Source organism: Carettochelys insculpta, chromosome 6 (assembly GCF_033958435.1).
Source record: "Carettochelys insculpta isolate YL-2023 chromosome 6, ASM3395843v1, whole genome shotgun sequence".
Taxonomy (NCBI): domain Eukaryota; kingdom Metazoa; phylum Chordata; order Testudines; family Carettochelyidae; genus Carettochelys; species Carettochelys insculpta.
Window position 1 is genome coordinate 124,188,336 of NC_134142.1, and position 15,574 is coordinate 124,203,909.

The following is a 15,574-nucleotide window of genomic DNA, read 5'->3' on the forward strand; positions in this document are numbered from 1 at the left end:
AAACACTTAAAATCTATATCTCTAGTCAATAAAGTTATTTTCCTATTTTATCTAATCCACATATTCATACTGAAGTATGTGAGAAACTCAGCTGCATGCATAATACTGCTCTAAAAGAAATTATGCACAACATAACTTGTGTTGTCCGTGAGAAGATTAGAAACACAGGGCAGAGATTTCTGGAGGGAAATCAAAGAGTGTGGAGTGTGGTGGAGTCACCCTACAGTATAACGAAGGGTAGAGAGCGCCTGAATGTGAACCTAAGGATTGCTGGACAGCTGCAGTTACAGAGAGGCACTCAGGGCATAACTTGTATGCTGGAGGATTGTTTGTGATTGCACCAGATGCAAGCCACTTTAGGAAGACATTGAAATGCATGCAAGGTTGTAGACAGTGGTGACACACCAAATTATTAATTATTAATCAGGGTAGCTTCACAGCCACCCAGATAGAAAATACCCCAGTAACACCAGAGGTGTGGAGCATACGGAAGCAGAAATAGATTGCCATGAAAGGCTGTGACCGCCACAGGAGTAAACCCATGCGCTGATCCACAGTTGCTTATGCACAAGGACATTGAGGTCACATTCTACCTCCAGTAGGAATGATAGCAGGCCCAGTGCTGAATTTTCTCTTCTTCAGCATGGTAGAAAAAAATATCCCTGTAGGTGCTAGTGTGGCTGGTGACATGGGGTATTTTAATGCCCTCCTGTCATATGTGATATGAAACTTTGAAGCTTGAATATTTTATTGAATTATGAGAAAAATCAGCTATATTCTTTTGTGTAATCTATAGGGAAGAAGTTGCAAACAATGCTCAAAAAATGGTTCATCCCTGAGAATGAGTAGAAACAGCCAAGAGCGTGAAGTCTCTGAATTCTGAATATACCAAATATAACACTCTAGGTCTTTGCCCAGGAAACACTAAATTCCTCCAGGACTCATGCTCAGAATGACATTGCATATGGTGGAGAATGCAGGCACACAAGGTCCACTCCCCACATAAAGGGAATACAGAGAGGACTGGGCAAACTGTGCTACATGGAGATTGAAAAACTGAGGATGGAGAAAGCAAAATGGGTCATTTTTGGAGGGCCTGTGAAACTCGTCTCATTGATCAGCAAAGAGGATTGTTTCAGCTGCTGCATTGTTGCACACACAGGCACCAAGGATGGGATGCAAAGCTGAGACAGAAGACCTCTTATGCCTGTGTGTGAAAGGGACACAATATACAGGAATGTCCCTACTAGGATAGAAGAGATAGGCCCTTCTGAGACAAACAGAATAGTGAGAGAGAGCCAGCTGGGGATGTAAAAGGAGCCCCTCAGTTTGTTGGGTCTCTGAGGATACCATACACATGAAGACAGAATGTGCTCATGAGCCTGCAAAGCCAGAAAAAGCCCCAAAGTAAGGGCTAAGCCAGACACAGGAAGGGAGAGGCCCCAGGTAAAGGAAAGGTGTAGATGGTGCCTCCTTTTCCACTTGAAAGGCCACATATGAAGACACCATCCCTGTGGAAGGGGGCAGAAGGTGAGAACCACAATCAGCTTGAGACTACCCAAAGAGAAGTGGTGGTAAAGTGTAGGACCCCAAAGGGCAGACTATCTGCGGCAGAGGGATTTCAGATAAACCTGGGAACCCACACAGGAGCTAAGAGAGCCAAATGAAACCCATGCAGGAGCTGAGTGATCTCTGATGGGGTCCCAGACTTTAGACGAGAGAAGCAGCCTTTTCCAAAGAATGAAGAATCTGCAATGGGAAACAGAGACCCTGCAGAGGAAAAAGCTGGAGCAATAGGAACCCCCTATAAGTGTTCTTAAAGGGGATGGCATTGACTTCCGCACTCCAGCTGGGAAAGAATTAGAAATAGACCAGTGGGAACATATGCAAACCTAGATAAGCAGAACCAGGCTGAGTCCCATAAAAAAGCTGCAGAGCGGAGGAGAGCTCAGTTGGGCCCCATACATCAGGGGAGAGGTACCTTGGACAGAACAGCAATGGGCAAGCTCAGAGGAGCAGAGACAGAAGAAAGTCTAACTTGATACTTGCCAGGGGGAGGCCTTGACACAGGGTCTGAGAAGGTTCTAGTGTCATTGGGAAGAGGCCAAGACATAACTGACAATCAAGGGCAGTGAATAAAGGCTGAAGAAGGCTACCACCAAAGGGTCTCTGGGTAGAGATCCAGAGTAGGGGTGTGTGGTCTGGGTCCTCAAACTTTGAAATGCTGCTTGTCACATAAAAGCATGGCCAATACAACCTGTAGCTCATTATTCAACTCCACTGTGCCCTGTGCCAAATGCACACCCAGAGAGCTCACTGCACCCTCCTCTGCACAAACACAGTGCTCACTACATACCCACAGCCTAAGACTGGCCTCCATCGCAATGCAAATAGTCCATATGGGAAGCGGGACTATTTCCAGCTTGCCTCCACCAAAAGGACTGAATGGAATTCTGCTTCCCTGGGAGGGACATAGGAAGAGATTTCCCAACTGGTCGTTCCCATCTATAGTTTCTCTGAGGCCTGGTTTATGCTTAACAATTAGATCAACCAAGCTCCGTGGCACAAAGACGAGAAACACTTCACACCATAGCCGCGTCTACACGAGCCGGCTATGTCAAAGTAGCCGTGCCAACTTCGAAATAGCGCCTGCCACATCTACACGTGGTGAGCGCTATTTCGAAGTTGAAATCGCCGTAAGGCGGCGAGATATCGAAGTCGCTATCCCCAACAGGAGATGGGAATAGCGCCATACTTCGACGTTGAACGGCAAAGTAGGGCACGTGTAGATGACCCGCGTCCCGCAACATAGAAATAGCGGGGTCCGCCATGGCGGCCATCAGCTGAGAGGTTGAGAGACGCTCTCTCCAGCCCCTGAGTTCTATGGTCGCCACGTGCAGCAGCCCCTTAAAGCTCCCTGCCCCCTGCGTTCCTGTGCAGGAAGCTGAGAGCACATGCAGGCAGCAGCACTGCCTTGTGCTCAGCCTGCAGGCCTGCAGCAGCCACAGCCCAACACCCCGCATCGATGGCAGCCAGCCAGCCCCCCAAGTGCCCCCAGGGCACCCCCCCAAGGGGACCCAGGGCTCCCAGGCTGACAGCCAGCCAGGGAACAGGCAGTGGGGCCCCTCCTGGACGGAGGCTGAGATCCAGGACCTGCTGGGGCTCTGGGGCGAGGAGGAGGTGCTCCAGGTAATGGGGAGCAAGAGGCAGAACATGGATGTGTGTCGCTCGGCTGGCCGAGGGCCTGGCTGCACGGGGTCACCCTGCCCGCACTCCTGACCACGTCAGGAGTAAGGTTAAGGAGCTGCGGCAGGGTTATGCCCGGGCCCGGGATGCGCCCAGCCGATCTGGGGCCACCCCCCACCACTTGCCCCTTTTACAGGGAGCTCAGGGCCATCCTGGGCCCCCGGTACACCTCCTCCCTCCCGGCCACTCTTGACACATTGGCTGTTGAGCCCCAGCAGGCCCTGGAGATGGAGTCTGCCCCAGAGGCAAGCCCTGTACCCCAGGGCCTCGCCTCCAGGAGCCCACCCCTGGGATGCCGGAGGAGGAGGAAGGGGACTCCTCCAGCGACGGGGGGCTCCGCATTGCCCTCCTGTTCTGCAGCTCCAGCAGGGCGTCCACCCAGTGGGTGTTCCCCGACTGTGGGAGCGGACCATCAGGTATGTACCCCCCCGGTGCACACCCCTGGGATTAAGGGCCGGGGACAAGAGACATGACCAGGGCCCTCCACATGCCCAGATGACCATGGCCCTAAGGACAGCAGTGGCATGTCCCTCACAGGAGTGCATCAGCTCCTGCCCCGCAGAAGGACAGTGCCATGCCCCATCCCTGGGGATGGCGGGAGCGGAACCTAGGGTCCCCCATGGGGGGGTGGGACAGCCATCATCATCATCAGCATCTCCCGGGGATGGGGATGGGGAACCAGCAGCAGAGGGGTGGGGGGACAAGGGCCATGAGTCAGGGCCCACACTAATGGCTGTCTCCACTCTTCTTCCCCCCTGTGTTCCACAGCTGCACCATCGGAGGGCCCGGAGAGCGCCGACGAGGTGTCCATGGTCCCGGAGAGCCCACCGGGGCCATCCCAGCAGGCCAGGCCCTCGGCGGAGCACCAACCAGCCCCAGGACGAGGCCGACGGCGGAGCCACCCGCGGACGGCCACGGACCCCCAGCTGCTCGCGCCACTCCGGTGTCAGCTGGATGTGTCGGAGCAGCATCTGCGGGTGGAGGAGCGGCGGCTAGAGCTCCAAGAGCGAGCACTGGCCTGGCGCCAGGAGGCTTAGGTGGTCTTCATGTACACCTTTGAGCATATAGCGCAACACCTGCCCCCTCCGCCGCACCGCCCGCCGCTCTGCCCGCTGCATCACCCGCCGCTCTGCCTGCTGCGCCACCCGCTGCTCCGCCTGCCATCCCTCCACTGGGCTTTAGTCTGGTGGATTGGATACTCATAACATGGTAAGGTACTCATAAAATGGACACTACCCAATAATCCAGAATCCCTGCTGAAGTAAAGGAATGTATGTGCATTCAAGTAATTGGTGAGATTCCCTGCCACTGTAAATCAGCATAGATCCATTGAAGTAAAGGGTCCCAAACATCAATGGCTGTGTATCAAAGTGTATTTGCCACCCCAAGTGGGGCATCATACCAAGACAACATCATGTAACATCTTTAAATCAAGACTGGATAGCTATCAAAAAGGGATGTTCTAGGTAGTAGTGGTAGGTGTGGTTTCATCCCCTGAGTCATCAGAAGTTCAGACTAGAAATCATGAATCTACAGAAAGCCTGATTAACTGAAATGAAGTCAGTAAGCCAGCTCCTAAATTCTGCATGTTAGACTCATAGAAGTGAATGGTCCAGATACCTAGCTGGTACAAATCAGTTGTAGCTCCATTGAACTCCTGACTAGCTAAATTGACTTTCAGAACCATGGACAGCTCAATTCTAGCAAGGACTGGGGAATGAGAACTTGCTCCTTGTTGGGAACTTGACCTGAAAGTCCATTTGCCCTGAGGTAAAGGTGAAATATCAGTGCAGGCTAGTACTTTAGGGGTCATGGGACGAATGTTTCAGGAAAGTGAAAGAAGTTTAGTTAAAGAGATTCATTGAAGTGTAGCTACTCTTCTTATGGTCGCTGTTCTGGGGCCCAGCATTGTGGATATGCCACTGAGGAAGTGGCCTACAGTTAGACAGCAGTAAAAGGAATCCCTGTAGCTTAGTGGCTGGCTGGAAATTTAGGTCAGAAGGCACTATCATTGCCTGCACAGAGGATGTCCTGGGCTTTGGCATGATACCAAGGTTGAGACAGCAAAATAACTATGGACACATCCAACCAGAAGGGGTGTGTATAAGAGGTGGGTCTTGTGACATCACACAGACCCCTTAAGTCATTAAAGAGTCCCTTAGATTTTGTCCTAAAAGCAACCCCTTGTCACTACCCAGCAGGCTAGTCAATCTAAGGAAGAGGAATATGCATTATACTCATCTCCTCCTCTGTTGTCATGTCTACCTGGTAAGTCGCAATCACTCAGCTGGAAGATATTCTAGTAATAGCATAGGTGCAGTGCTGACTACAATGCTAGATTAACATAAAAGGGCAAGGTCACCACAGGGATGGACTCAAGCTTTGATCCATTGTGGCATATACACAAGGAGATTGTGGGCATAACCTAACTCAAAGGAGAGACATGGCAGTCCCAGTGATGACTTTTCTCTCCTTCAGCATGTAGCAATAAATACCCCCCATGCCTGGTATTCACTGTTGAAGGGGGCATGTTGGAGCCCCCTTGTCCTATATGGTGAAAAATTTTGGAAGCCCTGAATATGTGATGCATAAAAAGGAAAATCATCTGCACTTTTTTGTATAATCCATGGGGGAGGGGTGTAACAAATGCTCATAAAGTGGTTCTTCCCTGAGTTCTAGTAGACACAATCAAGAACAAGCATGCTCTGTATCCAGATCACCCAGGAAACACTATGCCCCTGTTACCACTAGAAGTCATACTCATAACTCCATTACATATGCTGCAGAATGGGGCACGCATGGTCCCTCCTGATACAAAAGGAATGGAGAGAGAACTGGACGAACAGTGGTGCATTGTGACTGAAAAACCGAGAGTGGATGCGCCGGCGAGGTGTCCGTGGTCCCAGAGAGCCCACCAGGGCCATCCCAGCAGGCCAGCCCCTCAGCAGAGCACCAACCAGCCCCAGGATGAGGCCGACAGCGGAGCCACCTGCGGACGGCCATGGACCCCCAGCTACTCGCAATCCTCCGGCATCAGCTGGAGGTGTTGGAGCAGCGCCTGCAGGTGGAGGAGCAGTGGCTAGAGCTCCAAGAGCGAGCGTGGCCTGGAGCCAGGAAGCCTGGGGGGTCTTCATGCGCACCTTTGAGCATATAGCACAACACCTGCCCCCCACCCCGCCGCGCCGCCCGCCGCTCCACCTGCTGTCCCTCCACCGTCAGCCACCCTGGGGCCTGCCACCGAGGGGGACCACAGGTCTGCAGACACTGGCCGGCCATATTTGCCAGTTCTCCCGGCCCCCACCCAGCCTCGACCAGGGCTCCAGCCGAGGCGAGGGTCGCGCCCCCCAACACCGGGCGCTGGACATTAGGGTGTGGGGCCAAGGATGTGGCCCCCCCCTCCTTTGTACATATCCCCCATTTGTATATAGTTTTTGTTGTACCCCTGTTTTGCTAGATGCCCCCCATGTAAATAGTTCCCCCCTTTTTTTCTATGTTAATAATAAGGGGTTGCACTGTTTGGTTTGAAACAACGTTTCCATTTATTTCAAAGAAAAGTGGAGTGGGGGTGTGCTCTCGGGTGCTCTGTGGTGTGGGCATGGGGGCAGGGAGTGTTGTGAAGGATGGGGGGTACAGTGGGTGGCTTACCCGCAGCTGGCCCTGCCAGCATTCAGCCCGAAGCCTGGTCAAAATGGGCCCGCAAGGCCTCCTGGACCCGGATCCCCTCAGGGTCGACATGGCGACTGGGGGCAGCAGGTGGGTGGACGTCAGCCCTGCCAGCCTCCACAGCCCAGCCCTGGAAGAAGGCCTCTCCCTTGCTCTCCAACAGGTTGTGGAGTGCGCTGCACATGCCCACAACCTGGGGGATGTTGTTGGGGCCTGCCTCCAGGTGGGTGAGGAGACACCTCCAGCACCCTTTGAGGCAGCCAAAAGTGCGCTCGAGCACCTGGCGCGCGTGGTTCAAGCACGTGTTGAACCGCTCCTGGCTGGCTGTGATATGGGCCGTGTAGGGGTTCATGAGCCAGGGCTGGAGGGGGTACGCCACGTCTGCGATGATGCAGAGGGGCATGGTGGTGTCCCCCACAGGGATCTCCCACTGGGGGATGTAGGTCCCTGCCTCCAGCCGGAGGCACAGGCCCAAATTTCTGAATACCCGGGCGTCGTGGGTGCTGCCAGGCCAGCCGACATAAATGTCCAGGAAGCAGCCCTGGCTGTCCACCAAGGTCTGGAGGACCACGGAATAGTATCCCTTCCTATTGAGGAAGCGTCCTCTGTTGTGGTCCAGGGCACGGATGGGGATATGGGTCCCATCCAGAGCCCCAAAGAAATTTGGAAAGCCCAGGCTGGCAAACCCCACGATGGCAGCATCCGGGTCCTCAAGCTGCACAAGCCTGTGGAGGAGCAGGGCATGATTGCGCGGACGACCTGCAGGGGAAGGACATGAGAGAGCACCAGTGAGGGGTGTGCAGGGTGTGTCTGGCCGTCCACCCCCAGGCTCCCCTCCAGGGCTCCCCCCCCCATGGGTCCTGTTATCCCCATGAGGACAGCCCTGACGGTGGCCTTGCCCACGCCGAACTGCTGCCCTACGGATCGGTAGCTGTCTGGAGTGGCCAGCTTCCAGACAGTGATGCCGACCTGTTTCTCGATGTAGTGCTGCCCAACGTCAAAGTTGAACATCGACGGCACCAGCCCTGGAGGACGTGTACATGCTATTCATTGAAATAGCTTATTTCGATTTCGCTACATCGAAATAAGCTATTTCGATGTAGCATCCCCATGCAGACGTAGCTCATGTGTGAGAAGTTGTACCAAACCACGTACAATTCTTCCATTAACCAAGCTTTCTCCTTGTGGTGATGTGGGTTAACTATATCGATGGAAAAAACCCTTGTCATCCATGTGAAAAGCATCTACACTACAGAGCTGCTTCAGTTCCATACCTAACACTTTGTATTGACTTTAGTATGGCCATTGCCCTGTATGACGGGGGGATTTTCCCTTTGCAGTCACTTTTCACCCTCCTTTGCAAAAACTCTTTCTCTTCACCTGCCCCAGTATTAAAATTGGTAGATACATTCAGAAACGTTAGAAGTTAAAATTTCTCTTCTCGTGATAATTCCTTCCTTCCATTTGCAGGAATGGTTTGATGTCATTCCATCCAAGGCTGAAATACTGTGAAACAGACCATTTTGGCCATGACCTAGTGTCACCTTTTTGGTTTTGCTCCCTTCATTTACAGTGAGTTGAGAAAGATGGATACAGTACCTTGTCAGAATCCTAAAATCGAACTAAGAGTTGGACCTTTCCTTAGAATCATAGAACACTAGGACTGGAAGGGACCTCGAGAGGCCATCGAGTCCAGCCCCCTGCCCCAACGTCAGGACCAAGTACTATCTAAACCATCCCTGATAGACATCTATCTAACCTGCTCTTAAATATCTCCAGCGATGGAGATTCCACACCCTCCCTTGGCAATTTATTCCACTGTTTGACCACCCTGACAGTTAGGAACTTTTCCTAATGTCCAACCTAAATCTCCCTTGCTGCAGTTTAAGCCCGTTGCCTCTTGTTCTATCCTCAGAGGCCAAGAAGAACAAGTTTTCTCCCTCCTCCTTAGGTCACCCTTTTAGATACCTGAATACCGCTATCTTGCCTCCCCTCAATCTTCTCTTTTCCAAATTAAACAAGCCCATTTCTTTCAACCTTTTTTCATAGGTCACATTCTCTAGACTTTTAATCATTCTTGTTGCTCTTTTCTGGGCCCTCTCTAGTTTCTCCACATCTCTTTTGAAGTGCGGTGCCCAGAACTGGACACAATACTCCAGCTGAGGCCTAACCAGCGCAGAGCAGAGCGGAAGAATGACTTCTCGTGTCATGTTCACAACACATCTGTTAATGCATCCTTGTTCAATAATCATACCAACATTTCCCTGAATACCTCTTGAGCTGCTTCTTGGAGTAGCAGATGTTAGATTTAGCTTTGATAACTTTAAGATTTGCCCCCTGGGGCATCTCTTCTCCCAGGACAACCTCTGTGCATGGCATCTTATCGTTATTGACAAGACTTTCCCTCACCGGTGGAACAGACCAAACCAGACCAGAGCATCAGCTGGTGTGGAGCCCTGTAAATTCAAAGAGGTCTTTTAATATGATACTAAAATGATAGGAATAGTATTTGTTAGTCATCTCTCGAAGAAGTCTCTGATAATATGGCTAGTCTTGAAGCATGGAGGGATAGCTCAGTGGTCTGAGCATTGGCCTGCTAAACTCAGGGTTGTGAGTTTAATCTTTGAGGAGGCCATTTAGGGAATGGGGCAAATAGATGTCAGGGAGGGTGCTTGGTCCTGCCAAGAGTGCAGGAGACTAGACCAGATGAACTCCCAAGGTTCCTTCCTAGGAGATGTGTATCTCCACAAATTATAGAAGGTGCTACATGACTCTTTGGGCAGGGGTGGTTTGTGAACCTCTCAAAATCAATCTCTAAGTAATTTCTTAACATTGGCATAGATACTATAGACAACTCCCTCCGCAGTTTCACTAATGAACTCCAGAGGAAAGCCAGTAATGTCCTACTGCAGCCGCCTAGCTTGGAATCACAACATTCAAAAACATATACAATCTAAAGTGTTGTAGACCTTGTTCATAGCATTTGTATTTTGCTCACAACACTGATCCTCCAAAGATGGGTATTCTGGTCAAATCCCTTAGGAACCCGGTATCTCAGGAACAATCTTTTGAAAGGGATTATATGAAATGCATACTCCTCTGTAAAGGGGTTTGAGAGCTACTCTTTCACACTTACTGATCTGCAGTAATTGTATGAACTTCTCCATATTTCTTTTCCGCTTCACTTGGATTAATCCCAGCTAGGGCTTTGTTACAGGCATCAGGGCTGTTCAAAGAACTCACACCTAAAATTCTGGGTTCTACTTTTATCAGCATCATGAACAAGAGAATCTCATGCTTCTTTTGAGCTTTATATCACAAAACACTCACTTCTAGGGCAAAGGTCTTAGTGATGTGGAATGGAATGTACATCATGCAGTGTCTGGTGTCTTCTGAGCAATATAATATATGTCATTTAATTCATGAAAAATGATAGGCACAAATCATTTTCTGAAACAGAGGTTCTCAAACATGTAAATACAAATCCACTCTGGTTTTGATAAAACAATAAAACACATTTATTGGCTGGACAAAGAAAGATTTTAAGTGATTACAAGTCATGAAACGCAGTAGCCAGAACAGGAGACAAAGAAATGAAAGGTAAAATAAAACCAATACAGAACTTAACAAGCTAAATGAAATCAAAGCAAAGGTATCTCTCACTACTTGCTCTTGCTATTTTATTGTCTGGATCCCTTTCACCAAGAACCATCTCCCAGTTCAATGCACCTTTCTATGTATTTCAGAGAGTGTTTTCACCATGAGCAGAGAGAAAGAAAGGCAGAGAACCTTTGGGGCATTTATTGTATCCTCTTAATTGTTAATGGTAGCCCTTTTTCATGTAAGGAGGAAAAGTAATCTATTGCAAAATCCTGAACCTTTAGTCTGTATCAGGAGGGCAGGTCTCGAGCGGTGTGCCAGATAAACACGGGATAATCTATTCAGATCTGATGCAATTTGCATCATATCTTCAAAAAGGGGCTCCACCAAGTTCCATTGAATAGCTAAAATGTCAGTATTGGACACTATGAGACACCTCCCGATCATATGTGGAACATAGTCTGTGAATCCAAAGGCTGCATTACAGTGTAGAATGAGAGGCTAGGTCACAACTCTCTTAATTGCCAGATTTACAGCATTGTTCCTGTATTGCCATAAGAAGACAAATATTGTTGAGCAGGTAGAACTTTAGGACAAGTCTCCACCAGGGGCTGGAATGATGGGGCCCATGACTGATCCAGCAGTGGTCAATTTATTGCAGGTAAACCAGTGCTAAATCCACTGTCAAGTTTTCTCCTGTCAACTCTGGTACTCGAACAGAATGAGACTAGTAAAAGGATTCAATGGGAGAGTTTTTTTTGCTGTTGACCCAGTATTGTGGCTCTTGTGCTACTTACATCTAAGCTATGTTGATCTGTCTTGTGCTACTAACGTAACTCAAATTACACAGCATAGCTTGACGTGCCCCCAAAATATAGACCTGACTTCAGTCGAGCATGCTATAATTTGGAGATTAGTACCTGGTTGAGATGCAGATACCTTGAATGACCTTGAAGCAAGACATCTACTTTCTCTGTGCCTCAGCTCTTCATCTGTGAAGCAGAGATAATAGCGCACTGTGTAAGGTGGAAGTTATGACCAAAACTACAGTGACTGTCAGGTGTCCACAGGCACTAGATTTATGAGGGCTACAGAAAGACCTATGAACATTTATGAGTCCTGTAATAAGCCAGGCAAATATATTCACTCCTGCTGAGAGATGGGCAAAGAGAGGTAGAGAGAATTTAAGGTCTATGTTTTCATACTTGCCCATAGGCCCTGTTCCAGGCTCAGTCTCATTCCTGGGCCCCAGGCCCTATGGTCAGTCCACTGGCCACACCATAGGAACCCCATTACCCTTGCTGGGGGAGGGGGTGGTCTGGGGGATTCCAGTCCTCACACACTCATTTCAGGTTTCAGCGCAGGGACCCTGGATGACTGCTACCGGCAAGGGCTGGCTCCCTTCACCCTTGCCCCTGGGCCACTTCCCCAGACAATCCCCCGGTGCCTCCTTCAGGTAGTGGCATCTGCGGCAGCAAGCCCATTTCCTGGATTGGCTCCACTGGCTGACCAGTTCTCAGCAGTCTCTGATTGACCCTCAGGGTCCCCTGGACGGGGGCAGCCCAGCCCCAGGTTGCTGAGGGTCTTGTTCTCCCCTGTTGTTACTTCAGGTCTCCTTCCCTCTCCTCACGCACCTCCTAAACCCTCCCTAATCACTCCTCCCGCTCCCTACGTGCCCTGTATGTGAAAGGGTGTATAAAGGTAGCCCTGAGTGGGATCAGCTGGTCCTAATTTGTTTAGGACAGCCGACTTTTCAGCTGCTCCCACTCTCATTGACTGTGGCTACGCTAGCATCCCCCGTTCAAAAGAGGGATGTTAATGAGCCATGCATATGCAGTGCCTCATTAGCATAATGGCAGCCACGCATGTTTCGGAAGTGCGGCTTTCGAAACCCGTTCTGCCGATGTGAACATGGGCCTTTCGAACGGACCCCCGGATTTCAAAAGCCCCTTCTTCCCATTTGGTTTTGGGATTAAGCTGAATATCTCTTTCAATGTTTGTAACTACCTATTCACTGAAAAATCTGTTATTGGCCCGGCTGTTATACATTTCTCACTTACAGGCTCTCAGTCACACCATTCCCACAATCCCTATTCTCGAGTTTCTAAAATAGTTTACAACAGAACCAAGAGGAAAAACTCAGCAAATCTGCTGATAAGCATAACTATTTATTCACAGAGAGGCAGCTGTGTTCAGAATTTCCAGATCTGAAGAAGTGGGTCTGTCCCACGAAAGCTCATCACCTATTAAATTATTTTGCTAGTCTTTTACGTGTTACATGACTGTTTTTTTGTTTTGTATAAATATTTTGTGACTTTTCTTTCTGTTTGATTTATACAGCAAGAAAACTAGCCTTCTTCATGCTATTTATTATTTCATTCAGTGCACATGGTCACAGAGGATGCATACACACTGTGATCTCTTGGAATTGTTACATTTGCATTTGCTTGCGTTGTTCTCTTAACTTAAAATAAAGACCATATCACTATATGTCATGCATGGGGACAAACCAGGTGACAACCTTTACAGTAACTGTATAAAGCACATGCAGGCCTGCAGCATGTCAGAAGGGATGAAAAACTCCCTTTAGTTAAGCCCTAGAAATCACACACTTTATACATTCAGCTGCATAATGAAACTAACCCTGATACGATGAACAGAGGGATAGATTTCATGCCCTTCTTCTCTTTCCCGATGCAAACATCTCTGTGCTTCCAAAGCACACCACATACATATTTTATGCTTGCACATGTGAAACAGATGCTTCCTTGAGTATTGCTGGAGTAATAGCCTAATGCAGCTTTTATCTCAATTAATCCCTGCAGGCCTTGTTGAAATAAAAACAAACTAATAATAATAAAAATAATACAACACATGTTATTAATATAGACCCTGAAAATAACATTGAAATAGACTGGAGATTGAATTCGTCTGTTTCCTCTCTGCACCCGTAAATTATTACTGAGTTAGAGAGATGAAAAACTATTTAAAAGTTTATTCATTGCTTTTGTCAGGGCATCCTTCACCTCCCTGTTCCGCAGGCTGTAGATGAGGGGGTTCAACATGGGGATCACCAACGTATAAAACACTGAGGCTATTTTGTCCGTTTCCATGGAATAGCTGGAGGAAGGACGTAAATACATGAAGAGTTGGGTGCCATAAAATATGACCACCACCGTTAAGTGACAAGTACACGTGGAGAAGGCTTTGCGCCGGCCCTCAGCAGAGCGGATCTGCAGGATCGTGGAAATGATGCAGATATAGGAGACGATGACAGTCACAACACTGCTCACTATAATAAAGCCAACAAAGGAAAACATCACAATCTCACTGATGCGGATGTCAGAAGAGGAGAGCGCCAGCAGTGGGGGAATATCACAGAAGAAATGATTGATGATGTTGGAGCTGTGGAATGACAAGTGAAATGTAGAACATGTTTCTATCATTGCATCCACCAGCCCCATAACATACACACCAGCTGCCAGCTGGTTACAACGCCGCTTGGATATGGTGACCATATAGAGTAGAGGATTACAGATGGCCATGTAACGGTCATAGGCCATCACCGCCAGCAGGAGGCACTCTGTATCTGCAAAAAAGACAAAGAAATACATTTGCACAGCACACCCCATGAAAGAAATGCTTTTCCTCTCGGCTAAGAAATTTTGCAGCATTTTTGGGGCTATTATTGTTGAATAGCACAGATCACAGAAAGACAGATTCCTGAGGAAAAAGTACATGGGGGTGTGGAGTCGGGGGTCCATTGAGATTAACAAGATCATCACCCCATTCCCCAACAGGGTGATAACATAAATAAGTAGGAACACCCAGAAGAGGACAAACTGCAGCTCTGGACGATCTGTCAGTCCTGAGAGAATGAACTCAGTCACCACAGAGTGATTTCCCTCTTCCATCTCCTCGGAACAGAGTAAGGTCACTGTAGTTATGTGGTGGGCAGACGACTCAGTCAAAGTATCCCCTCTCTGTAATGAGTCAAGGGAAGATAAAGGGAAATCAGTTTATCAATAGGCACTGGTAAGATCTCAAGAAGAGGTTTAGCCCACAGAGCCACAAATTCCATTTCTTCCATACAAGGCACACACTTTACAACTACAAAAACACTCAGATCAATCTTATCCTGCACATGAACACTCCTATTCACTAATTCAGCCAGCAAATGGTGACTTGTTCTTCTGCTTTCAGAGAATCAGAATGAAAATCATCTCAGGCACAAAAGATTATTCCTTAGCTCAAAAAGGGTTGAACATAATCAAGTGCCAATCTTTCTACCCTCTTTGGTAGGTGAACTCATGGCTGGGCATATAGGTCTGGGACAAAACTTGCTTGCTGTCCAAAAAAAGATTTTGGTCTGTAAATGTGGGATGTACTGTAGTCAGAATTTCAGGCTAGATACCTAAATCAGGCACAGGCTTCAGTGAGTGTCATTTGCTATTTCAAAAAAGAAAGTCGTATTGCTATTTACAGGCATGGGAGGGAGACTAAGGCTTTCATTCTGCAGGTCTTGAATTTAATATAAGCTGATTATCATGGTGTCTGTGTGTGTCTCACTGTGGTGCAGGAAAATCACACGTACCTGCTGAGGAGAGTGATGTGGTCATGTTTTCCCAGCCACGGGAACTGCCATTAGGGAAGTTTTATACTGAGAATTTTGATCTGTGGGACGTGATCCCTGAAACAACTGAGAATACCTGAGGCCAAAGAGAAAGAACACCTAATTAATGCACTCAGTCAGCTAAAGCCACCCTTGATATAACTTGTACCCTGTGGATTAATTTTCCATCTCTTTCCCCTTGTGGCATTAAATGATGCAATGTCTATCAGTATTACAGTGTCTGAGATAAGGGGTATATTCATCTTGCTGTTTTTAGTTCTGGCTGATACTGAGAAGAACTAAACAACAGATAGTTGTTAGTTGTTTGTGGAAATCAGAATCTCAGGAATACCCTGGGGTCCTTCAGCTATCCAATCCCACCATTCTTTTCTATGGCTCCCTGGCTGATCTATAGCCCCCATTATACATGATGATCTCTCCTCTTGCTGAAAT

General features: G+C 48.5%; 1 protein-coding gene across 1 annotated transcript; it reads right to left on the bottom strand.

Annotated features, from left to right (window-relative positions):
- Positions 1 to 8,256: 8,256 nt before the first annotated feature.
- On the bottom strand, positions 8,257 to 14,423 carry LOC142015193 (olfactory receptor 5AR1-like). Its single transcript, XM_074998609.1, has 2 exons — positions 13,515 to 14,423; positions 8,257 to 8,289 (listed from the first exon to the last, which is right to left on the bottom strand). The coding sequence occupies exons 1-2, from the start codon at positions 14,421 to 14,423 to the stop codon at positions 8,257 to 8,259; spliced, it is 942 nt and encodes a 313-aa protein (XP_074854710.1).
- Positions 14,424 to 15,574: the final 1,151 nt, after the last annotated feature.

What these genes read in the sequence shown, in the direction of transcription:
- LOC142015193 (XM_074998609.1), bottom strand. Translation starts at nt 14,423, where the DNA reads ATGGAAGAGGGAAATCACTCTGTGGTGACTGAGTTCATTCTCTCAGGA. An exon ending in TGAAGGATGCCCTGACAAAA is followed by an intron (nt 8,290 to 13,514) that starts GCAATGAATAAA and finishes ATACTGGGGCAG; the next exon opens with GTGAAGAGAAAGAGTTTTTG.